At 47.8% G+C, this 23,589-nt stretch overlaps 5 protein-coding genes across 6 annotated transcripts; 2 read left to right on the top strand and 3 right to left on the bottom strand.

Annotated features, from left to right (window-relative positions):
• LOC8086038 (thaumatin-like protein) lies at positions 3,747–5,224 on the top strand. Of its 2 annotated transcripts, none has more exons than XM_021461115.1 (2): positions 3,747–4,005; positions 4,249–5,224. In XM_021461115.1, exons 1-2 carry the CDS (start codon positions 3,918–3,920, stop codon positions 4,959–4,961), a joined length of 801 nt encoding a protein of 266 aa, XP_021316790.1. In that variant the 5' UTR covers positions 3,747–3,917; the 3' UTR covers positions 4,962–5,224. The 2 variants fall into 2 exon arrangements, with proteins under 2 accessions (XP_021316790.1, XP_002451326.1); XM_002451281.2 differs by having other exon boundaries at positions 3,754–4,005; positions 4,240–5,224.
• LOC110435505 lies at positions 5,266–6,267 on the bottom strand. Its single transcript, XM_021461116.1, has one exon. The coding sequence runs from the start codon at positions 6,029–6,031 to the stop codon at positions 5,549–5,551; it is 483 nt and encodes a 160-aa protein (XP_021316791.1). The 5' UTR covers positions 6,032–6,267; the 3' UTR covers positions 5,266–5,548.
• LOC8079945 (UPF0161 protein At3g09310) lies at positions 7,153–15,285 on the top strand. The gene is made up of 7 exons (XM_002451280.2): positions 7,153–7,334; positions 7,427–7,501; positions 10,127–10,186; positions 10,346–10,486; positions 10,602–10,666; positions 11,587–11,709; positions 14,751–15,285. Exons 1-5 carry the CDS (start codon positions 7,259–7,261, stop codon positions 10,658–10,660), a joined length of 411 nt encoding a protein of 136 aa, XP_002451325.1. The 5' UTR covers positions 7,153–7,258; the 3' UTR covers positions 10,661–10,666; positions 11,587–11,709; positions 14,751–15,285.
• LOC8079944 (scarecrow-like protein 9) lies at positions 12,142–14,184 on the bottom strand. Its single transcript, XM_021462192.1, has one exon. It carries the CDS (start codon positions 14,182–14,184, stop codon positions 12,142–12,144), a length of 2,043 nt encoding a protein of 680 aa, XP_021317867.1.
• On the bottom strand, positions 15,077–17,319 carry LOC8076691 (scarecrow-like protein 9). Its single transcript, XM_021462191.1, has one exon. It carries the CDS (start codon positions 17,317–17,319, stop codon positions 15,415–15,417), a length of 1,905 nt encoding a protein of 634 aa, XP_021317866.1. The 3' UTR covers positions 15,077–15,414.

Raw genomic sequence — 23,589 nt, 5'->3', positions numbered from 1 at the left:
TTTATCAAAAAAAAAATTATAGAACATAGTAAAAATCTGGGTCCAAAAGTAATTTGCATCTATGATGACTCCTTATCACACATGCGTACGGATAAAAATGGTACGGATATTTTTCAACCACATTCAAGATAGAATCTGTTTAGGCCTTGTTTGGATGTAGTCGTATTCACATCAATCCACATGTGTTGAGGTGGATTGGAGTGGAACTTGAACTAAATTCCACTCCAATCCACACCAACACACATGGGTTGAAGTAAATACGACAACATCCAAACAAGGCCTTAGAGAGATTTAGATCCGTCTGTATCGAGTCCAAATATATCCGATATCATATCTGTATTCACATACTTAAATCGTATATTTATGATGTCGATATCTAATCGTATTCTATCCGGCATGGCTGACATTATCAAATATGAATCCAACCAGAAATATAAAAACAAATGTAATATCAGTGATATTCGTCCGTATTTGATCCATTTTCATCCATACACATGCGCATAGATAAAATGCATGTATGATGACTCCTAATTATACACATTTTGCCAATACGTGTTTGTCATGGCTAATCAGTGTCTCTCGAAGGAAACAACAAGGAAAAGTCTTGAGCTCCATCACCACCACCATACCCTATCAGGATTCAAGGATCCCACCTCACATCCTACCATCTACTCCATCCGTCCAAAAATATAGTGTATTCTAACTATTCTTAGGCAAAACAAGGAAGAGTGCAATAGACATATGCATCACTCACTTAACTTCCTATTCAAATCTGATTCTATTCTCCATCATTAAAGGATGGACTCTCAGTTCTCTCATACAATGGCAAATACCGAATCATGTATTTCTATTTAGTAAACATTGTCTTTTGTTCCTTGGGTCCCTTATATTTTAAGACAACTTTCAAATGCTAGAATGCGCTATATTACAGGGTATAAGGAGTATCTCACAAGGAAGGTCTCATGGTTATCACTAGCCTCCACACACTAAATCACAAACCATCCATCACATCATTACATATCAATGGCACATATATAAAGTATGATGGTAGGGAGTTGAGTGTTTCCAATCAAGTGAAACAAGCTCAGACAATAGCATGTATATCTTATACTAGCAATGAATAAATGTAAAGCGCTAGTGTATATCTACAGAGTAATGCTTAACAAAATTCTAATAATAATGGTGTTGTGACAACTGCAACATCGCGAAGGTAGTGATACGTGCCTCCGAGTGTTGGTGTAGTTCATCAGCAGGGTCCGCCTCCACCAGGGGCATCTCCAAGTCCATCCACAAAGTCTACGAAAAATAAATGTTGCAAGCATCTATGAATAAGAACCAATAGGAAGGATAGTAAACAAGACCCAAAAATCCCTAAAAACTACACCCATAATAGAGTTCTCATATTTATAAAAATTTTGGTATATAAGTTTCATATTTTATAGAAGTTTTATAGGCTTCAAGGGGTTTTCATCCCTATTTGGGTCAAGCTAGCTACTTGTGGGCCGAAAGAATAGCTTAGGATCAGTGCTACTTAGGCTCAAGTTTCTCAATTGGGCTAGCTTTCTATTGGCCCATCAGGCGACCTAGTGGGTTGGAAGAGGGCTTGCATATAGCGAGGCTCAAGCATGGTCCTAGGCAAGGTTGAGCCAGCACAAGCCTGATTGCTACAACAGTGATGGACTATGAGGCCTAATCCATTTAGCTATATACTCTTTCCGTCCACAAATAAATGCACGTCTCACTTTTTGAGGAGTCAAATTTTTTTAAATTTAATCAGAAATATATCAAATAATATTAATATTTAATTTGTAAATAAGTATATTTTATACTCAATCAAATTATACATATTACATATGATAATTTGTATATTTTTGTATATATTTGGTTAAACTAAAAAAGGTTTGACTCTTTAAGAAATGATGAGATGTGCATTTATTTGTCAATGGAAGGAGTACATGTTAATGAGCTAGATCTGCTATTGAGTAGCTTGAACTCTAGGCTAAAACCTAAGGATTTTATGGAGGTTTTGGGGTAACTTTGAAAAACATCATGCACAAGTATCACACGGGCATTATTTATTCGGTGTTTGAAATTTTAAAAAATATATGGGCAACTACAAAAATACTTAATTATTTATTTTGGGGTTTACTCAAACAATTAAATTTTAAATTTTATTTATTATTTAAATGACCTTCAAAACAGGGGGCGTTACAGATATGGGACTGTGTACGGATTATGCATGGGTGGCGTGACATGCATAACAGTGTCAGAAACGAAGAAAATAAATTGTGGCCTTGTTTAGTTCAAAAAATTATAAAATGGACACTGTAGTATTTTTGTTTGTATTTGATAAATATTGTCTAATTATAGACTAACTAGACTTAAAAGATTCGTTTCGCAAATTACAGGTAAACTATGCAATTAGTTATTTCTTTTTGTCTGTATTTAATGCTTCATATATGTGCCGTAAGATTCGATGTGATAGAGAATCTAAAAAAATTTTGCAAAATTTTTTGAAAACTAAACAAGACCCGGTACTAGTGATGATTACTAGACGAGGAGCCTGGAGCACTTTTTCTGATGTGGAAAGCGGTGTAACAATACACATGATGCTTTTCATGATGTATGTAAGGAACACCCGTACTTTTCACAAGATTGCCATGACGAAAGTATGTGGCGAAGGGAAAAGCAAAAGAGATGGAGGAGCAGACAGATATTCCTTCCAGGAAGGAAAGTGTTCGTCCGTCCACTTATTAATTAGTTGGACTCATTCTTTTCATTATCCAAATCTCTATCTATCTATACATGCATATCAGGCGAGGCAAGAAGTTAAGAAACCCCGAATCGAAAGCAAGGAATAGATCCTGAGATTGCAATCCCTTTGCGAAAAGCAAAAAAGTCATCCTAAGTTGCAGAGCAGAGCAACACTACACTACACTTCAGGATCAAAGTCGTCCCATTTGCTTTCGCTGACTGAAGCTGAACTAGATTAATTATGCATTAGTTACCCAGAAGAGCAGTGTGTGTTGGTGTTACATGCATGTGCTGCTATACTTATGAGTAAATTAAGATCTAATCAAATTTTGATCAGAGGCAAATAGTACGATTATACCAAAATATATTAAGCCACAAACCTGTTGTGGGGAAAGTGCACGCATGTTATCAAAATTAAGCTTGACAGCACAACCACTACACTTGCAATGATAATGTTGTCAGAATCATAACTTTATTAGTTGCTCCAAGCAAGAGCAACCTAGCTTCAGATGAGGTAGCAGAGAGCAAAAGGCAGTAAGATCACCGCTGCTGCTACGGCTAGCTGCTAGTTTAGCTCCAGGCCGCCGGAGTGCTTTTGGGCCTATTTGGTACAGCTCACATCACTGAGCTGTTGTGAGCTGTTTTTTTTTTTTTGCCAAACACTTATTTTCAAAACAGCTTCATGGGTGAAGCTGTTTTTCTTCTCCTCTCACAAAGACATAAGTTGGATAAAGCTGGAAAAAAGTAGCTTATTGCAGCTTCTCCCTCATTTTTCTCTCTCTCAACTATGCATGAAGTAGTTGGTGAAATTATTTTGCCAAACACTTTCTCCAAAACAGCTCAGCTTCATCTAGAAAGTCACTCATGAAGCTATTTTCTAAAAAAAACAGCTTTACTAAGGAAGTTGAGCTGTACCAAACAAGCCCTTTTATTTGCATCTTTCCCAAATCCCCAGGCCAAATAACTATAGCAGCAAAGCTTGCAGATGCATATATACGTATAGCACACAGAGGCTGGCATATATATGACGAGATTACTGACTCTCGATCTCCATATCCACACTAAACCACACTTCAAAGAGACCAGTAGCATCCAGTCGTCCCGTCTCTCTGAACTGTTCTGATCCACACAGTACAGTAGCTATATTAGTTGCATTCGCCACCATGGCCTGCTTGGCCTCTAACAACAAGCCCCAGCTGCACCTCATCAACATTTTTGTCACAGTGGCACTGTTATTAGTCACCAGTACTCGTACGTATATATATATATATGGCACACGGTACTGTACTGTACCACATTCATTATTTCATTTGATGAAGAAGATGAATGCATGCATGAGCATTTCAATTTGCTGTCTGTATCGACGATCGATCGATCTGTATGTATTTTGTTGATAAACTATGGCTCAAAGTGCTGTTTGCTGATTGAAAAAAAACACTAACATATATGGGTCAGTCAGATGATGTGATGGGTTCATTAATTCAGATGGTGCAGGTAGTACTGGGAATAATGGGAGTGGCAACATCCAGCTGATCTTGGTGAACAACTGCGCGGAATCCATCTGGCCTGGGCTTCTGGGCACCGCCGGCCACCCGACGCCGCAGTCTGGCGGCTTCCACCTGGCCCCCGGCGACGAGGCGGCCTTCGACGTGCCGCTGGGGTGGTCCGGCCGCGTGTGGCCGCGGCGCGGCTGCTCCTTCGACGGCCGCGAGCGGGGGCTGTGCGCGACGGGGGACTGCGGCGGCGTGCTCCGCTGCGACGGCCGCCCAGGCTCCACCCCGGCCACGGTGGTGGAGATGACGCTGGGCACCCCAAAGTCGCCGCTCCACTTCTACGACGTGTCCCTGGTGGACGGCTTCAACGCGCCCGTGTCCATGGCCCCCGTGGGCGGCGGCGCCGGCTGCGGCGTGGCCGGGTGCCAGGCGGACCTCAACGTCTGCTGCCCGTCGGCGCTGGAGGTCAGGGACAGGGAGGGGAGGGTGGCTGGGTGCCGGAGCGCCTGCAGGGCCATGGGAGGGGACAGGTACTGCTGCACGGGGGACTACGCGTCGCCGGACAAGTGCCGCCCCACCATCTTCGCCCACGTCTTCAAGGCCGTCTGCCCCAAGGCCTACAGCTACGCTTACGACGACGCCACCTCTCTCAACCGGTGCAAGGCCAGCCGCTACCTCATCACCTTCTGCCCACCGCCGACATCCAGGAAATGACCATCATCCTCATCCATGCATCGATGATCGATACCTCCCATGGGCTGCATCTGAATCTATCAGAATATAACTATAGCTAGTGTGGATGTGGATCCTACTGTTCAGTCCCTGTGTATCATGCATCTTATTAATTATACAGTACTAGTAGTAGTATCAGAATGACAGCAACCACTACAGTTTTTGTAGCATGAACAAGCTGCCAGTCAGATGCAATCCTATCATCATATACTCTCTAATAATAATGGCACAAGACAGTTTTTGTAGCTTTCTGAACATTTTTCTTTTTCTGAAGAAAAATAAAGCTCCCTGAACCTGCACCTGCGATGCGATCATCTGACAGTCGCATCCACAACAAGTGCAGAGAGAGTGACTGAAGTTGATGTTCATCAAGCTAGCTAGCTAGGTGCATGCGAAGAGAAGCAGCACAATGACAAACAGAGTTCCTCTGTTGGCAGAACAGAATACACCATCACATCACAGTGCTCGAAAATCGGATGATTCATTCATTCATTCATCATCGGCTATATATTCATTCTGCTACTGCTAGTGCTCTGCTAGCTGGCCCCGCCACAAGTCATAGCTAGAAGCTAGTCGTCGTGCTTCCAGCGCACGAGCATGGAGACGCAGCGGCGCATGATGTAGAGGCGAGCCCTCTGCTCCCGCGCCGCGCTCGCCAGCCGGCTCCCCATGGACATGGACACCGACCGCCGCAGCCGTCGTTGTCGTCGTCGACCGGGAGAGTCCGCGGCCGCAGCAGGCTCTGCTTCTTCCTCCTGCAGCTGAACCTGAAGCCGACGGTGGCTTCCTTCCTCCTGCTCCTCCTTCTCCATCGTTGGCAGCACCGGCAGCTGCTGTTTCTGCTTCACGTCCCCGTCGCCGTCCCAACTCGCTGGTGCTGGTGGAAGCAGTGCAGCGCGCGGCTGCTGCCGCCTCCGCCGTACAACGATCTTACCAATGACGACGACCCACCCGGTGGATGGACATGGACGACGTACGTATACGTATGATCCTATCTCCTTCACAACTGCAACGAACTTGTGTATATTTATATATGAGCCGCCTGTCTCCATCCATCTCTCTCCACTCCAGTAGTACTTACTAGTTAAAGCAGAGCTGATTGATACATGGATGGGCAAAAAAATTCATGGATGCGCTACTGCATATGCTAGGCTGGGCAAGCCACCTCCCCCGGCCGGCCCCGAGCTAAAATATTACCGCGTCCGCTTCCGCTAAATCTATATGTGTAGGTACCGTGCTCATCTCATATATCCATGCAGCATCTATTCTAATCTATCGGGTTTGCTTATATTAAATACAACCTTGTCTGTCGGTGACCACATGTCTGCAACCGGAGTAGCTTAGCTTCTCACACCTCACCTTCACGGGAGGATGCATGCATGCATCATCCTTTTCATATCAAAACAGGTCTAAAAAGTTATAGATAAAAATACTGTTCATTGATTTATTGTGAGGACACAAATAGTACGGCGTGTACGTATTAAAAAAATCCCACAGTTATGTACATCGAAAGCTTTGTATACATGTCATTTATCATATAAATATAATCTTCATGTGTTACATAGATGCACCTTTGATTGATTACTTTCAGTAGTTAGGTACTTCTATTTAAATATGGCAGTTCTTGGAAGTACAGAGAAATTAAAGAAAATAATGATGATGACTGGTTGTTTGCCTCACGATGGAGAGAGACGAAAGATGTTGCTCAACCGTCGTCTTGTCCATTTCGAAAGTCCAAAATCCTCAATTTGCAGAACATGCAAAAGGAACCACCATTGCACTCCTAATTATTAGTCTGTTTTTCTAAAAGAAAATTTTCCTCATAGTCATATTAGGCCTTGTTTAGTTCGCGAAATTTTTTGAGTTTGGTTACTATAGCACTTTCGTTTTTATTTGACAATTATTGTCCAATCATGGACTAACCGGGTTCAAAAAATTCATCTCGTAAATTATAGATAAACTATACAATTAGTTATATTTTTTATCTATATTTAATATTTTATGCATGTGTCACAAGATTTAATGTGATGGAGAATCTTGAAAATTTTTAGCTTTAGGAACTAAACAAGGCCTTAACGGAAATCTTTGTCATTTCCTCCAATAACCTGTGTCATTTCTTTGTTCGGCCCATGGTGTAGATGCTTGCATCCTGAAGCCCAAAACGGCCCAAACCTGAAAAAAAACATATCCCCATTCGTTATCCAGAACCAAAAAAAAAAAGGTCTGCAGAAAATTCACCAACCACCACCATCGCCGGCGTTCCCGCGCCGCCCATCGCCATGGCTGCCGCTGTCCCCCATGCCTCCGCCTCCCTCTTGCCTGCTTCGGCTACGCGACCTCTCTCCGGAAGCACAAGTGAGCCTCCTTGTCCCACTCTCGTCGCTCGAGTTAGAGATCTATGCCGTTCAATCGGTCGCGAAACTAATAGACCTCATGCCCGCTTCTAGTTTCGTTCGGTCCTTCGTTTCTGAAGAGAAGAAAGATTCCGGCGTCGCGGGTCCGCTGTGCTGCTGACGACGAAGGTTAGTGTAGTGGCACCAGATTTGGCAATCTCAGAAATGGTTATCTCAGAAACGTCTTCTATTCCCATTATGGAGGGAGTACTTGGTATTTCCTTTTAGTTAATACTCTCATCTTGTCATTTTGAGATTATATTAGTCAATGGTATCTGATTTTACACATTCCCTGTTATTTCATTTCAGACCAACGCTGTAGTTCATGCGGACCTGCCTGTAGTTTTCCATGTATGAGATTGTGTTTAAACGGATCTGTATGGGCCTGTTTATGGCCCTGTTTGGGACATCTTAATTGCTGATGCTTCAGTCAAAGCTCGTTTCCTCCCACAGATAGCTTTGATTAGAAGCAAACCAAGTAAAAGCTTGGTGTTTGGGAGTTTGCTTTGCTTCTAGAAGAACTTGGTAGCCTGGCACCGGCCAACCTTGGCCTGGAGATGCTCAGCACCTGCCTTTTCCTCTACTGAAGAGGATTGCTACGGCTGCCGCCACTGCCATGTCCTCACCCTGTGACTTTGCTCGAGGGGTGTGCAAAGGGGTGGCTACTAGCTCAAGGGGACGAGAGTGGGGACGAGGAGCTCAATGGCATGGAGCAGCTCGGTGCTACACAGGAGTGGTGGCGCGGGGAGGAGGAGCTTAGTCACCGGTGCTCGGGGAGGCATGCAAGGGGATGGCTGCCAGCTAACGATGTCGTTGGGTACTCTGCACCCAAACCCATACCTGTTCTATTCGGGTAGGGTATGGATTACCCATATGAACTTAGGGTATGGGTGAATACTCGGATGATACCCGCTTCCCTGCTCCACCCGTTCGCGAGCTCCTCCACTCACAAGTCACGCCGCCGCCACCACAGGTGCTGCCACACCAGTACGACAAACGTCCACCTCCGGCGTTGGGTTCTTCGATGTCGGCTACCATGTTGAGAAGATGAGAACGGGGATGCACAACTCATGTTGTCGGCCATCATGACGCTACCCAAGAAAGCTCTCCTAATGCGTTGCCGGTCCACGCCGCGAAATTGCATGTTGCCGCTCATTTCCCAGTTCCTCGCCGCAGGACTAGCGCCAGCACCGTCAGTGACCAGGGACGCTCTTGCTGTCGCGGTGCCCCATCTCCTACAAGCCAGAGAAGTTGTTGCCATGTCCCATCCCCTTCGCTCTTGCTTTCCCCTCGAAGGAGGCACTAAGTAGGTGCGGGCTGTTCGCGAGGTGGAGCGCGAGGTGGTGGAGGTTGAGGAGAAGGTTGTGCGCGAGGCAGAGGCGCTGCACAGGGACACGAGGGCGTGGATCATCGTCAAGGAGGCGCTGACGAAGATGCTGGTGCGCCTCGGCACGCGGGAGTACTGGAGGAGAGTCACCAAGCGTGTGCTTACTCGCGCTGCAGGATGCTGTTGATGCCCTTGAACCAAAGGCGGCTCCGGAATCAGAGGCCATGGCGGTGGAGAGCGAATCTCAGGTGATGTCCGAGATGGCGGACAATAGCACATCGGTGATGATTCAGTGCTTGTCAGCTTTGAGTTGCTGGTGCCAGGGCAAGACGAGCGGGAGATCCTGAAGGTGGTCCTGACACTGCGACATAGCTGGAAGCTAAAGACTGAAGGTTTGTCTCAGGCACAAATTCCCGGGCTTCGACCGGCTGCAACTGCACACCGAGCACCCGTGCGGCCACGCCATGGCGGGAGTGACGGGCAGAGAGGAGGGCTGACAGGCGACGGGGTTTGCAGCCACAACAGTCATCCATCTTCCGCTTAGGCGCTTACTTGATGGGTAATCCATCCCCACTAGGTATTTCCCGCTAGTTTTGGGGATGGGTTAATTTGGGGAGGGTGATGTTCGAGTTAATCCAATTGTTCCCCACTAGCATCGTTACCGCCAACACTCTAGGAGGTGCGTGAAGGGGACAGCTGCCGGTGATAGGGGAGGAGCTCGATGCACAGAGGAGCGTGGGGGAGGAGGAGCCCGGCGGCATGAAGGAGCGTCGGGTGGTTTGGTGCCGTTGAGGAGGGCTGTGAGGAAGAAGTGGAGGGGCGATGGGGAAAAGTTGGAGCTGCACAGTGATGGGAGAAGCCACTTTCAAGTTGTATTTGAGAATCTTTGAGCGCGCGGTCGTGGGAAGCGCCTAGGAATCATAGCATTTGGAGGCCTCATCCACCTTTTTTCGCCAGAAGCAGCTGCAGAAGCTGCCCCAAACAGGGCCATATGTGCAGCGTATTGATGGGATCCTAGCTCCATTTATCGAACTTATTTACTTGCGTGATTCTTTTTCCTGGTCAATAAATCGCAAGGTGCACAAAATGTGGAGGGAAAGTTAACCTACTGTATGATCTGTTTCACAAGCAAAAATAAAAAAGAAAAGAAAAAGATAACCTACTGTAGGATCTTATCTGACATAAGCCACTTCCGGAACACTGCTGTCTAAATTTCCTGCACATGTGTGCTCTTCTAAATCCTGTCTTTATGACTGGGAGCACAGATTTTTTTTTTTTTTTGACAAGGGGAGCACAGATTGTTAAACGTAACAAACATACTAGAAGATAATGGACTGAACATTGTGTCTAGAAATGTAGTTGTGTTTTTCGTGTACAATGCCAAACAGGTCTGCTTGACTACATTCTGTGCATATTGTGATTCTCAGCAGAGGAAGTCAATGATTTGGGAGTCAGTGCGGCGCTATCCATGCTAAAGTTTTACAAAAGTAAGTTCATATTTGCTGTTTGCAGTCTGAGTTTGTTTTCTGCTTCATTCTTGGGATTTGAGAATGAGCAATTAACATCACAATAATTGTGAACCTTGCTTTTAAGAACAGATCTCATTTCTACATAGATTGCTCATCAGCCCTGCTCTGTATGAACAGGAGAAATATCACCTTTACTGCCTTCAAGCTGCCGATATGTACCAACTTGCAGTGAGTACTCTATGCAAGCGTACAAACGATATGGTGTTGTAAAGGGTACAATCTTGACTGCTTGGCGCCTTTGCCGTTGTAATCCTCTTGGTATGCAATTTTTCTGTGTGCGCTTAGTTATCTCTGTTGTTTGACATTTTCATATATGTATAGATCTGTATCACATCACATTTGTGGGACTTAGACCTCTCTGATGTACATGCAGGCGGATATGGGTATGATCCTCCAAGATGGTTTGGTGAGGAAGATGTACCTCTGCAATAATGCCTGGTAATTGAAAGTATAGGCAGCATAATTCTTCAGATCTAGACTTGCAGCAGGTTTTATGTAATTTACTGAAACTAAACCCAGAAACATAAGGATAATTCTGAAATTTCTATGCAGCTCTGTGAAGGAGCATGTAGGTGTTCCTTTTGCCTAGGTCACTTTTGTATATAATGTCCTTATCTAGTTGTCATGCAATTCCTCCAAGGTTATAATATGAGGGAAATTCATTTGTTACCTAAAATTTAACATCCAGAATTACACCTTTTGGTTGCTTGTGCATTCTAGTCTGAGAACCCAACTGTCTTTTGATGCTTCTAAACTCTGTAAAGAATCAGTCAGTGAAACAGATAGATGCATGGTTATTTATACCTTATTAGACTAGCATTTGGATTTAGTCAGGAAATCTTATTAGATGCATAAATTACAAATAGTCTTCTTGTGGGCCCAGATGAAGGATGAGCATTGACATATTCTTCAACATGTGGACAGTTGAAAAAGTCAAAACGGAAAATTCAGTACATTGTTGGAACAACTGTAGTTAACAAATTCAAGGGTGACTGTATTCTTAAAGAGGAAGCCTGTACCAAGTTATGAGTTTTCTTTGCCTAGGGGGCATGTACCTGTTGTCCATTTAAATACCTTCCTTAGGTCAGCTCATCAGAACTGCAGGCCACCATATCCTTGTATATGGTGCTTATTTCTTTGTTTCTTCCTGGGTACATCTGTGTTGTCCCCTTCCAATATTTTGATGGTATAATATGCTGTGTGAATTTGGATACTTCGGCACATCCATATGTATATCCCAGTGGACCTATCGTTGATCAAGTGGTCCATTTTATTTTTTTGTAGTATTCAGCATTTTTTATATTGATTGTGTTTTTATTCATGTTGACATTTTCTTTACCCCCTAATTTTTTCCTCAGGTGCTAGCGACTGTTACAAACAATCTGTGGTAGTTTCAAAGGAAAGGCTATCTGTCGATTATAGTGTCAAGGAACATGATCGGATTTCTGTGTTCTCTATGCGCATGATGGTTGCAATGAAAGGTAATTGTGCAGTTTAGATACTTGGTGAATGCTAAGCTACTTTGTGAACAGTCTATCAGTATAGTTGAGGATTGATATTCTAGGAATCCTATTGGTTTAGCACAAGGGTTGTACAGTTTAGTTTAGTTAAAAAGATACTATCTATGATCTTGATCAAAGCTGCTCACAAAAAGTGTTGGTGCATGGCTTGAACATTATTATCATGCTAAATTTATTATTTGGTACATGTTTTTATTCAGATTTATCATGTATGCATTCATGTAAGATTTGCAAATTTCTATAGTAGATTAGCCATCAATCACTCAAAACCCAAAGAAGCACTCACCATCATTCATATATAAGCTACAAGGTTCTTTTTCCTTTTTTTTCCCATCTACTAGTTATCTCTAAAACTGCTTCTCAGCTATATGGTTTGTAAAAGAATAAGCTTGATCACTGGTCATTTCCCAAGTCAGATCTATCATCCTCTGCCATCCACGTGGAGATGGCAGCGAGCACCCGCCCTTTCCATCCCTTGAGGAGCCACCCGTGATCCTCATTGATAACGATGTACTTGCGGCATTCCTTATTCACCTTGTCTTTGCTCGCCCGAACAATGTCTGGATCCAATGGCAGTTGCCTCAGCCCTGCTCGCTCGCACCGCACATGCCACTGCTTGTAGCTGTGAGGCCGCTCCACCCTATCCACGCCCTCACAGGCAATGATGTTCATGGCGCATCGTGCTAATTCCTGCTCTACCAGCAGCCTGTTCTGGTTTTCCTGGGGCACAGTGGTGTCCATCAGGTCGAACAGCGCAGCAAAGTTGTTGAGCGCCTCGCGGAACCGTGACACAAAGAAAGCACCGCTGTATGATCCATTGAGGATACCGTGGATGAACACTTTTGGCCTCATCTTCTTGATGTTTTTGAGCACCGTGTCTCTGGGGTTTGGCCTGTCGATGATGACACTCTCATCCATCAAGGTCCTGAAATGGAAATGGGAGATGACGACGAGCACCTCTTCAGGGTCAATGTCCAGGTCCTCAGCACGGACATCATCTGATTTCGCTGCAATAGCACGGAACTTGAATGGGACCCTAAACTGACGAGCACAGTCACTGAGGCGGCGCCCTGTCTCCTCAATGATCTGGCCCGGATGGAACCCTGGCAGTGGATTGTCAATGCCGGTGAGCCTTACCTCCGGCGGGCCACCCTCCCTGTGTGAGAGCATACGCAGCAAATCCGGCCATTGGAACCCAGGGCCTAAACCGTAGTGGACAACGTGCAGCTTCTTCCTCCCTGCGACAGCCTCATAGGTGGTCTTGTTGGTAAGGGGAAACCTCAGCGGGAGAATGGAACATGCGGCCATGTACAGCCTGTAGACCTTGAGGATGACTGTAGCGGATGCACTCTTTGCCACAAGCGAATGGTACATCTGGCTCCCCGTGCCCATCAGCCGTGCCTCCAGTCCCTGGGCGAAGCAGTGCGCAAGCCGCTGCGTCCCATCCCCTGTCGGTGATGAGTGATGCCTGATCCGCAGCAGCAGGTCGGCCACGCCCTGCCGGTCATTGGTGGCCACAGCCTCTGCGCATCGGATGAGCAAGGCGTGCAGGTCCACCGCCGTGTGGCTCGCGCTGGCACCATGCCGCCTTCCACGTGGCTTCTCCAACTCCATAGAGCCAATAATTAGCTCCTGCTGCACGTCGGCAGCATGGCTTGCGTTGTCGTTAAGCATCAACCGGTCCAGCATCTCACGTGCTGCGGCTTCCTCCTCTGAGTCAGGTTGCGTCATCTGCGCCACCTTCTGCTTGCTGCTCCTGCACATGGCGACGACATTCGCATCATCGCCCTTGCCAGCTTGTAGCCTCTTCTTCCAGCCCCTACCACGAGCCAATGTCGTCTCACTGTCCTGGAGTGGCAACAACTTGTTGGCCTCCTCCATGCCCTTGAAGAATGCCATGCTGATCACGTCCATGCAACAGCTGCTGCTCTTGGCTGCTGATAACAATCTGTTGGGCTCCATTGCCAACGCCTCGTGCATGCTGTTCATCAGCAAGGAGGAAGCATCCTGACGGACGTGCATGCTGTCCATGTCACCAGGCAGCTTTTCGGAGGTAGTCATGTCGCAATATGAGTAGTACTCATCAGGTGTCGCCACCGACAACTGCAGCGAGGTGTTTTTGATGGAGTTGCACGGCCATATGGTGAGCGCATCAGAGGTAGCATCAGCGGCGGAGAGGATCTGGGCAAAGGGCTGCTCGGCGGTGCCGGTGAGGAGTGCAGCAGGGTGGTTGGGGTATTGGTACAACAAGTTGCCAATAGTGTCCTCCTCCAAGAGCATGTGCGAGATGTAGGATTGATCGTCCTTGCCGTTATCGACTTGGGGCGCCTGGAGCAGGTCGAGGAGATAGGTGGATGGGGAAGGTGGCACAGGCTCTGTGAAGTCCACCACCTGGGGGCGCTTCTCTGAGAACTCCAGCTCCGGGGGAATCCCCATGGCTAGTGCAGTGTTACTAGCTGCTGCTACTGGATATAGATGGTTTCTTCCTTGCTCATCGTCAAGGATCAGTGGCAATATAATGCAGGTGAGGTGAGGGACGATAGAGATGACGCACTGATGACTCACTTTTTTGGCATTACAGTCAGATGCTCGATGCCTCCAACATCAGGCAACCATGCATAACCTCGTATATGGTGCTTGTTTGTTGGCCTTTTCCTGTTGTATTTAACATGCTGCCTTGTCTGTGTTCTATATATTTTGGTGGTACATACCTATCGCTGGGTAGATTTGAACCTTAGTGTCGTTTGATGACCTGTCACTTATTGTCGCCGGTGCGTAGCTATTACCCAGAGTCTTCCTCTTTTGGTTTGCATTCAACATGCTAAGGACTAAGGTGCTATAAAATGGAAGGATATTATATATCAATGTCCATGAATATAACGCAAAATCTTCGATGGAAGTTGTGTATATTATATGTATGTGACAACCATTTCTTCTATATTAATTTAGTACCCAGGCTGATGCGCTAGCTTTCTGTATCTCTTCCTCTTTTTTATTTTCAGGTTTATATGAGCAACTGTGCAGCTGGTCTATCAGTGTAGAACTTGAGGATTCATTCCTTTGTGTCCAGCACAAGGATCCCCATTTGCAGTTAAGTGTTTTTGGCTACTGCTACCGATATAGATGGATCTTCCTCGTTCTTCTGTCAGGAACAATATAATATGCGTAAGGGGAAGAAGTGACACACTCATGTTTGGAATTATTATGGTCAGGTGCTCGGTGGTTCCAACACCAGGCACACATATGCATGACGACTTGGTATATGATGGATGCTTCTTTATTGGCTTTGTCCTGTTTGGGTTATCTGTGATTTGTGTCCCTTTCAGTGTTTTTGGTAGTACATACCATATTGATAGAATCGAATTTGATGACCCCGTCCAATTTTGTTGCTTGCCCCATTTGTCCTGGTCGATCGTTGGGTGCCTAAGTATCGACCCCAAGGAACTTTCACCTTATGAATTGTTATAAGGCTATGTATGTCATGCTAAGAGATGCTATAAACAAAATGGGAGGATTTAAACACTGACGGTGTATATATATGGTCTAGAACAAATTAAAAGTACAAAACACTGACGGTGCACGATCCCTATCATCATTACGCTAAAATTAGGACTTGGTGCGTGTTATTATTTTGAAATGTTTCATGTCATCAAGTTAGATCATGGATCAGCTGTCTGCCGTCCAGGTAGAGATGGCGAAGAGCACACGTCCTTTCCATCCCTGGAGAAGCCAGCGTTGATCCTCGCTGATGACGAAACACTTGTGGTATTCCTTCTTCACCTTGTCTTTGAGTGCTTCAACAATCTCGGGGTCCAATGGCAGCTGCCTGAGCCCTGCTCGCTGGTTCCGCGCCTGCCATTGCTTGTAGTTCTGAGGGCGCACCACCCGTTCCACGCCCTCGCACGCGATGATGCTGGTGGCGGACCGCGCAAATATGTCCTGCTCCACGAGCACCCTCTTGTCGTCGTCTCTTGGGGCGATGTTGTCCATCATGTCGAAGAGCGCCGAGTAGCGCTGCAGCGCGTCGCGGAACCGTGCCATGAAGAAAGCACTGCTGTGTGATCCATTGGCTATGGCGTGGACAAACACGGATGGCCTCATCTTGCTGATGGTGCCGAGCACCACGTCCCTGGGGTTGGGCCTCTCCACCACGATGCTCTCATCCATCAACGTCTCCAGGTGGAACATGGAGTTGACGACCAGCACCTCGTCGGGATCAATGTCCAGGTCCTCGACGGCGATAGCCCCCGGCTTCTTCTTGGTGACGCCACGGAACTGAAACGGCACGCCAAACTGGCAGGCGCAGGCATTGAGGCGGCGCCCTGTCTCCTCGACGGGCCAAGCTGGACGGAACCCGGGCTGTGGCTTGTCAATTCCGGTGAACCTCACCTCCGGCGGTCCACCCTCCCTGCGCGAGAGCCACCGGAGCAAGTCCGGCCACTGGATCCCGTGGCCTAGGCCATAATCGACGATGTGCAGCTTCTTCCTCCCGGCGACGGCCTTGTAGATGGTCTTGTTGGAGAAGAGCAGTTGCACAGGGAGGAAGCAGCACGAGTCCATGAAGAGCTGGTAGGTCTTGAGGACGACGACCATGGAGGCACGTTTGGCCACGAGAGACAGGTACGTCTGGCTACCCATGCCGGCCAGCCGCGCCTCAAGGCCCTTGGCGAAGCAGTGCGCCAGCCGCTGCGTGCTGTCCCCCGTCGGCGACGAGTGATACTTGATCCGCTCAAGCAGGCCAGCCGCAGCGCACCAGTCGTTGTTGGACATGGCCTCGGCGCAGCGGATGAGCAAGGTATGCATGTCCACCGCGTGCTTTGTGCCGGTGCCGGTGCCGCTGCGCCGCCGCCTCCCCGACGACCGTGACATCGTCATCGTCTCCTCCTCCTCCTCCGCCTCGTTCATGTCCGATGCAAGGCTTGGGTTGTAGCCGTCAAGCATCAACCGGTCCAGCATCTCGCGTGCGGTGGCTTCCTCCTCCGATTCAGGTGCCGCCATCTGCTTGCTGGCCTCTGCCGCTGCCTCTGACTCGTGCCTCTTCTTCCGGCTCCGGCTGCTGTCATCGACGTCGACGACCGTCTCGCGGTCCCTATCTCTAGGGACGACGATGGACGGTACGAATTTGTTCGCCTCCTCCATGCCTCTGAAGAATGCCATGCTCACCGCGTCCATGCCGCAGCTGCTCTCGGTCTCGGTCTCGGGTGGCAGCAATAAGCTGTTAGTCTCTGCCATGCTCTCGGCGGTGCCAGTGTAAGGTGCCGGTGCCACCAGCGGCTGGCCGGAATAATTATTATTGCAGGGGCGTGACGGGACGACGACGGCATTGGAGATGATCTCAATGAAGGGCTGCTGGGCCTCGAGGAGTGCAGGTTCGTCCAGGTCGTACTGCTGGAAGAACAACTTGTCGGCGATGTCGTCCTCCATGAGCAAGCGCGAGATGTAGGGGAGCACAAGGTCATTGTCCTGGTGAGCTGATGATGAGTCCTTCTCCATGAGCATGCCGCAGGCCGTCGGAGGCTGCAGCTCAAGAAACACAGTAGTGGGGGAGGGTGGCGTGGGCGTGGCTTCCATGCATGACGCTCACCTCCGATCCGGTGTATTATATTAGCACTGGAACTGAGGAATTGATGGTAAATACTACTGTAAGACAGAGGCAACAAACATCGATGTGGTGACCTGACGTGTTATTAGAGGTAGGTATGTTGGCATGACATACAGGCGCTCGATGAATCCAATGTTGAGCACTGAATGAGTCAACAGGAAGGAGAGGGAGAGAGAGGGAGGGATAATTTATGATCCTTTTTGAATTTTAATCAAGTGAACTAGCACTACTGCACAGCCGACATCCACCGAGCGCCACAAACGCTCGGTGGATTAACAAAGCCGCTCGGTACACCGTCTACCGAGCGTATCGCTCGGTGAGTTTTGCTCGGTAAAAATTTAGTCGATGAACTAAGTCCACCGAGAGCTGGATACCAGCCCCTCGGTACAATAGTCCACCGAGGGCAAATCTGCCCCTCGGTACAAAACTAGCAGATGACGGCGTTACCTTCTTTCCCTTCGTTAGCGTTGCCGTCGACTCCACTTACACCGAGAGCAGAGAAGTAAACCCTCGGTGCTAATGTTCTACCGAGGGCGTAGTTGCCCCCCGGTAGATGTTTATAAATGGGTCCCAGCTGTCGGGGTTTTTAAAATCTGAAACCTATTTAAATAAATTTCACCGAGAGAGAGAGAGAACCCTCGGTACAACATTGTACCGAGGGCTTTGTTCCCCCCCGGTAGATATTAGCACGCTGGCCTGAAAACTATTAAATTAAAAGACACCGAGAGCGAGATGGAACCCTCGGTACATATATTGTACCGAGGGTTTTGGTACTCAGCCCTCGGTAGACCTATGGTCGTTGCACCGAGAGCCTTTTGCCCCTCGGTGTATCTGGGGAACGAGGTAAAATGTTCCCAGGTATACCGAGGGTGGTGCTCGGTGAAATGACCATTCCCCAGATACACCGAGCGTGGCTCTCGGTATACTGACCATTTCTTTTTTTTTAATTTCTGTTTCTTCATTCTAATACATGATCCAATACACATATATCACATATATGATCCAAAACAGCACATATATGGTCCAAAGCATCACATACATCACAGAATTGCACTCATATGACACATTTCTCACAAATATATATAAAATCCATTGTCCAACTATCCATCACAAGATTCCAACACTCCAAAAGGTCGAACAATCCATCACAAATATATATCACAAGTACTAGAAGTTCCACAAGTCTAGTTGCAACATACGGCCATGAAAAAGTACCACACGACTAGATCATCAAAGGTGAGGCGGCTGCTGCTGCTGCTCCATGCCCGGCTGCTCCATGCCCGGCTGCTGCTGCTGCACATCCGGTGAAAGTGGCGGCATTGGGTTCGATCCCGCCGAAGCCGGCTGCACAAAGGAATAGGTTTAGGTGGCGCGTTCTATGTGTTAAGACGGGTTACAAATCCACAAGCAAAGCTCAATTGAATGCAAGAGTATACTCACAGGGGTAGGTTGAGGTGGAGCGAAAGCCGCTAGCAGCGATGCTGGCAGGTTGGGGGCCGAGGTTTGGAGAAAGTTCATGAGCTCCGCTAGCTGCTTCGCCTGGGTTTCCTGTTGGGCCCGAAACGCAGCCGCATCCGCCTGCCGTTGTCGCTCTGACTCCTCTAGTCGGGCCTACAAAATTTGAATCCCATGTTTTAGTAACTCCTCCGGGAAATGTAATAAAGAAAATTTCCTGAGAAATGGAATAACCTGGAGTTCATCAACACGTGTCTGTGCAGGGCTCGGCCGGGTGCGGATAGTGAGGCCACTGGTCGCGCTCTCTGAACGAATCTTGGAGAGAGAGAGCCCGGAGCTGTCGATGCAGCTGTCGGCGATCCACAACCGTCCGTGCTTCTTGCCTCCTCCCACCGCCATCACGACTTCTGGATCAATGGGCTGAGTGAACGGATCGAAGTCTGGCCCATGGACCTTCTGTGCCGCCGCCGTGTAGTCGTGGACCTTCTTGTACACGTTCGGGTTGCTGTAGGCCGTGGGCGGGTCGTTGAGGCTGTAGGTGACGTTGGAGGAGTACTTGCCCTTGTGGGCCATGCAGAATGCCCCAAAGTCATTGCACTCCTGCCCTGGGTGTGCCGCCATCTGCAAGGAAAAAGAGATGATTAGTTTGTGGCACAATATAGCATGACAATGTATAAAAGGCTGCGCGTACCCATCTTTCTTTGTAGACGGTGAGGTTGCGGCTGCCTTGATGGTGTGCTGGACCTCCCATCGCCAGACGTCGTTGCCGTAGAAGCCTGTGCTTTTCCTTATACTCCTCTGTGAACCACCTGTCCACGATCATCTCCCAGCACGGTTTATCGTTCATGCACCACGTGGCGGGCACCTACATGGCATATAACAAGGTTACTGTCTACCTCAAGGTTACATGAAACATAATGAAAAGCTCAGAAGTAACAAACTTTTGTCACTGTCTACCTCAAGGTACTGTTCTCGGGTCAGCTCCATCTCTCTAGCGTCTTGTATGGAGACCTTTTGCCCCAACTTGGACCCGTAGTAGTTGATCACGCACTGGTGTTTCGCCTCGTGATGCATGTCGACGATTCGCTTTCTGGCGGACTTCTTCAACACTTCTTCCGCCCGCTCCTCAAATCCCGCCATTGGTCTGAAGAAAGTCTGCATACAAATGTGATGCATCCTTAGTCACATGCTCGGAATAGGCACAAGTTTGAGCGACGACGGCTTACCCAAAAGTCGTGAAACACGTGCTCCAACGCGTTGCCGTACTCGTTGTCTTCGCCTTGTAAGTAGTGGGCAGCAGTGTAGGCCGGCTCCCTCTTGCCTTTGTAAGTGACAATGCCAGGGAAATACTTCCTGACAAGAAGACCTAGGACGCCGTTGGGGGAGCGTGTCTGACCACCCGACATAACTATCCAGTTCCTGCACAAGCAAGATAAAATATTAGTATGGACAAAATCTTTCAAATTTAAAATTGGTGATAACATCGGGACAAAATATGAAGAGTTACTTACGTTTGCCCATCGGGGCAAAGCACTCCCTTGTGCTGCTGGTGGGGAACCGGCGGGAGGCTCGCGGGACCTCGCAAGTACACAGTGGAAGTGGCGGACCCAGCCCCGTCCCCGTCCAGGTCCTCGTCCCCGTCCCCGTCCACGCCCACCAGCCTCTCGTCGTCCTCGCCCTGGTCCCCATCCTCGGCCTCGTCGGTCCTCGGCGGCACCTCCTCGTCCACCAACTCCCTGTGTGGGACCTCCTCCTCCAACTCACGCTCAGAGTCCGTAGTCGACGCCCACGGCCGCCGCCCCTTGCCCTTGCCCTTGGGCACGCGGGGCCTCCTAGCAGTCCTCCTGCTGCTCCCCGTGCCGGTCCTGTCCTCCTCGCCACCCCTGTAAAGGGAGGACACCTCCCTCTGACGCGTGGCACGGCTGCTCACCATCTTCTTTTGATCACCTGCAATTAAACAAAATCGCAACTCATCAGTGAAATCATTAGTAAAATCATTACAGAATGTAAAAAATTAAAACTATAAACATTGTGCAAATATACGAAGAACATAGTATTACATGGTATTATTTGGATCATAACTCTCGCCGTCACTATCAACATTGTCCAAATAATCAAAACTATCCGTAGGAGGATTGTTGTCTTCATCATCGTTCCCTAAGAGTAATCGCTCAAGCATTTGTAAGTCTCCCTCATTTGTGACCTCATCTCCAGCTTCGTCCTCGTCCGTAGGTATTTCGTTGTCTACATCCATTTCAAGCGCGTCAGGTAACTCTATCACAAATCTCCCTGGTAGCCCTTCTTCTTGAAAGAACTCTCCATCATATGTGTTTGGGTCGATCAAGTTGTAATCCTCATCGATTGGCACAGGTAGTTTACCGTGTGGCGCTACCTTATGCACAATATCCCAACCCTGAAGACACGTTTTGGTTTGGCAAGCATATGGCAAGTAATAAACTTGCACGGCCTGTTGAGCCACAATGTAGACATCTGTTCCTGAATACACGGAATCCCGTCGAACTTCGACTAATCCAATGTTTGGGGTCCGTCGAACCCCTTCACGACCCGGGTCAAACCAATGACATTTGAATATGACAGGTTTAAGTTCCTTAGGGCCGTAGAACGAAAGTTCATATATTTCTTCAAGTCTGCCGTAATAGTCCTGGGCATCATTGCCGGGCACAAACACTCCACTGTTTGTGGTTTTCCGATTGGGCCGGCTCCGTTCGTAGCTTGTCGTGTGAAAACGATAACCGTTCACATCATAACCCTTAAAGGACCTAACCCTTTTTTCACAACCGATTGCAACTTGTCTCAACTCGGCACACATAGAGGGATCGGTTTGGCCCTGTAAGGTCAACCAGGATAGATCGTCATATTATGAAAAACGTACGATGAACTACAAATATCAAGATGAGTTGGAATGGACACTACCTTTCTTTTGAACCACGTAATAAAATCAGGGCTTCCTGCCGCACCCTGTGAAAAAAGGGTATCTTCTTCTTGCGGGGTAGGATCCCTCGATTCATGCCAGGATTGTCGAATGAATTCCCTGTACCAATGAGAGGAGAGGGTTGGTACAAATGAAAAGTGACGGCTTATTGAAACTAGTTATTTGAGGGCTTACTTTCTGTACGATTCGGTCTCGTCAAGGTTGGTCAAAATGTATAGCATGATCTTCCGCCACTCTTCTATGTTCAGTTGCTTAGTGTTCCAACCACTTGCGGTACCGAGTTGGCCTCGGAAAAGGCTGAGGGTCGATTCATTTTCGCCGGCATTGTATCGAGGTAGTGGATTGTGCACGCTGGGTAGCTTCTCGGTATAGTATTTCTGTGTGAAGTTTGACACCTCCTCCACAACATATGCATGTGCAATAGAAGCCTCAGGTCTTGCTTTATTTCTACATTTTTTGCGTACGGTCTTCAGAACTCTCTCGACTGGATACATCCAACGGTACTGCTGTGGCCCCCCCATACGAGCCTCATACGGGAGGTGGACAATCAAATGCTCCACACCATATCCCTGAAAACCACCTCCAGGATTGGCCACAAGAGCTTCTATCTGAGCATGAACCTCAGCAGGTGTCGACATGTGCGGGGGAGGATCTAGTACTTTGACACCTTTTGTAAAGTTCTTGATGTCTTGTCGAAATGCGTGGTTAAGGGGGAGGAATTGACGATGTAAGTCGAACGACGAATACTTGCCCCCCTTCAGCAACCAGTTGAACCTTGCATCTGTCTTGCATATTGGGCATGGGAACCTCCCGTGTACACACCAACCGCTAAATAAACCGTATGCCACGAAGTCATGGATGGAGTACTGGTACCACACATACATTTTGAAGCTTTTCTTTGTAGCCCGGTCGTATGTCCATACGCCATCATTCCAAGCAGTTATCAATTCATCCCAAATAAGATCCATGTACACGCCCATATTTTTCCCCGGATGACCCGGAATGATCAACGAACAGAATACATTTTGTCGTTGAAAGGCGATACCAGGAGGGAGATTAAGGGGGATGACAAACACGGGCCAACATGTGTGTGGGGCAGATGACATCCCGTAAGGATTGAACCCATCGGTTGCTATCGCAACACGTACGTTACGAGACTCTCCGGCTTTGTCAGGATGTTTCTCATCGAAGTAGCGCCAAGCTTCACCATCGGATGGATGTACCATCTTGTCAGGATGGTATCTTTTACCCTGTTTGTGCCATGTCATCTGCTTCGCTGTATCCTCGGTCATGAATAGTCGTTGGATCCTCGGTATGAACGGAAGGTACCGTAGGATTTTCTCGGCGATGTTAAGCTGCTTCTTCTGACCATTACCGCAGTCTACCTCCATAAACCTAGAGGTTTTACACTTTGGACAGTGAGTTGCATCCGCGTGTTCATTCCTAAAAAGGACACACCCCTTCGGGCAAGCATGTATTTGCTCGTAAGGCATCTTAAGGGACTTGAGCACTTTCTCGGCCGCGTGTTGGTTAGCTGGCAGATTGTTTGGCTTCGGAAGCAAGCTGGCAATCACAGTCAACGTCTTATCGAAACCTTCTCGACTCATGTTTAGGTCGGACTTCAACCCCATCAAGCGTCCAACAGTATCCAGCTGAGAAACCTCAGAGTGCTCGTGGAGGGGCTTAGTTGCCGACTCCATCATCTTGTAGAACTCCCGTGCATCTTCCATCATCCCGTCCCTTTCATGAGAGTCGAAACATGCTTCGTAGACATCGTCTACCATGTCTGCTACCCCAGCATCAGCATCAAAAGATTCGAGACGTGGTCTCA

Source organism: Sorghum bicolor, chromosome 5 (genome assembly GCF_000003195.3).
Source record: "Sorghum bicolor cultivar BTx623 chromosome 5, Sorghum_bicolor_NCBIv3, whole genome shotgun sequence".
In the NCBI taxonomy this organism is placed as follows: Eukaryota; Viridiplantae; Streptophyta; class Magnoliopsida; order Poales; family Poaceae; genus Sorghum; species Sorghum bicolor.
Note: the sequence above shows the minus strand (reverse complement) of the source record. Positions and strands in the feature narration are given on the sequence as shown.

Coding starts and splice junctions, on each gene's coding strand:
- LOC8076691 (XM_021462191.1), bottom strand. CDS start 17,319: ATGGAAGCCACGCCCACGCCACCCTCCCCCACTACTGTGTTTCTTGAG.
- LOC110435505 (XM_021461116.1), bottom strand. CDS start 6,031: ATGGAGACAGGCGGCTCATATATAAATATACACAAGTTCGTTGCAGTT.
- LOC8079945 (XM_002451280.2), top strand. CDS start 7,259: ATGGCTGCCGCTGTCCCCCATGCCTCCGCCTCCCTCTTGCCTGCTTCG. Junction 7,335..7,426: donor ACCTCTCTCCGGAAGCACAA/GTGAGCCTCCTT, acceptor GCCCGCTTCTAG/TTTCGTTCGGTCCTTCGTTT. Junction 7,502..10,126: donor CTGTGCTGCTGACGACGAAG/GTTAGTGTAGTG, acceptor TGTGATTCTCAG/CAGAGGAAGTCAATGATTTG.
- LOC8086038 (XM_002451281.2), top strand. CDS start 3,918: ATGGCCTGCTTGGCCTCTAACAACAAGCCCCAGCTGCACCTCATCAAC. Junction 4,006..4,239: donor GTTATTAGTCACCAGTACTC/GTACGTATATAT, acceptor TCATTAATTCAG/ATGGTGCAGGTAGTACTGGG.
- LOC8079944 (XM_021462192.1), bottom strand. CDS start 14,184: ATGGGGATTCCCCCGGAGCTGGAGTTCTCAGAGAAGCGCCCCCAGGTG.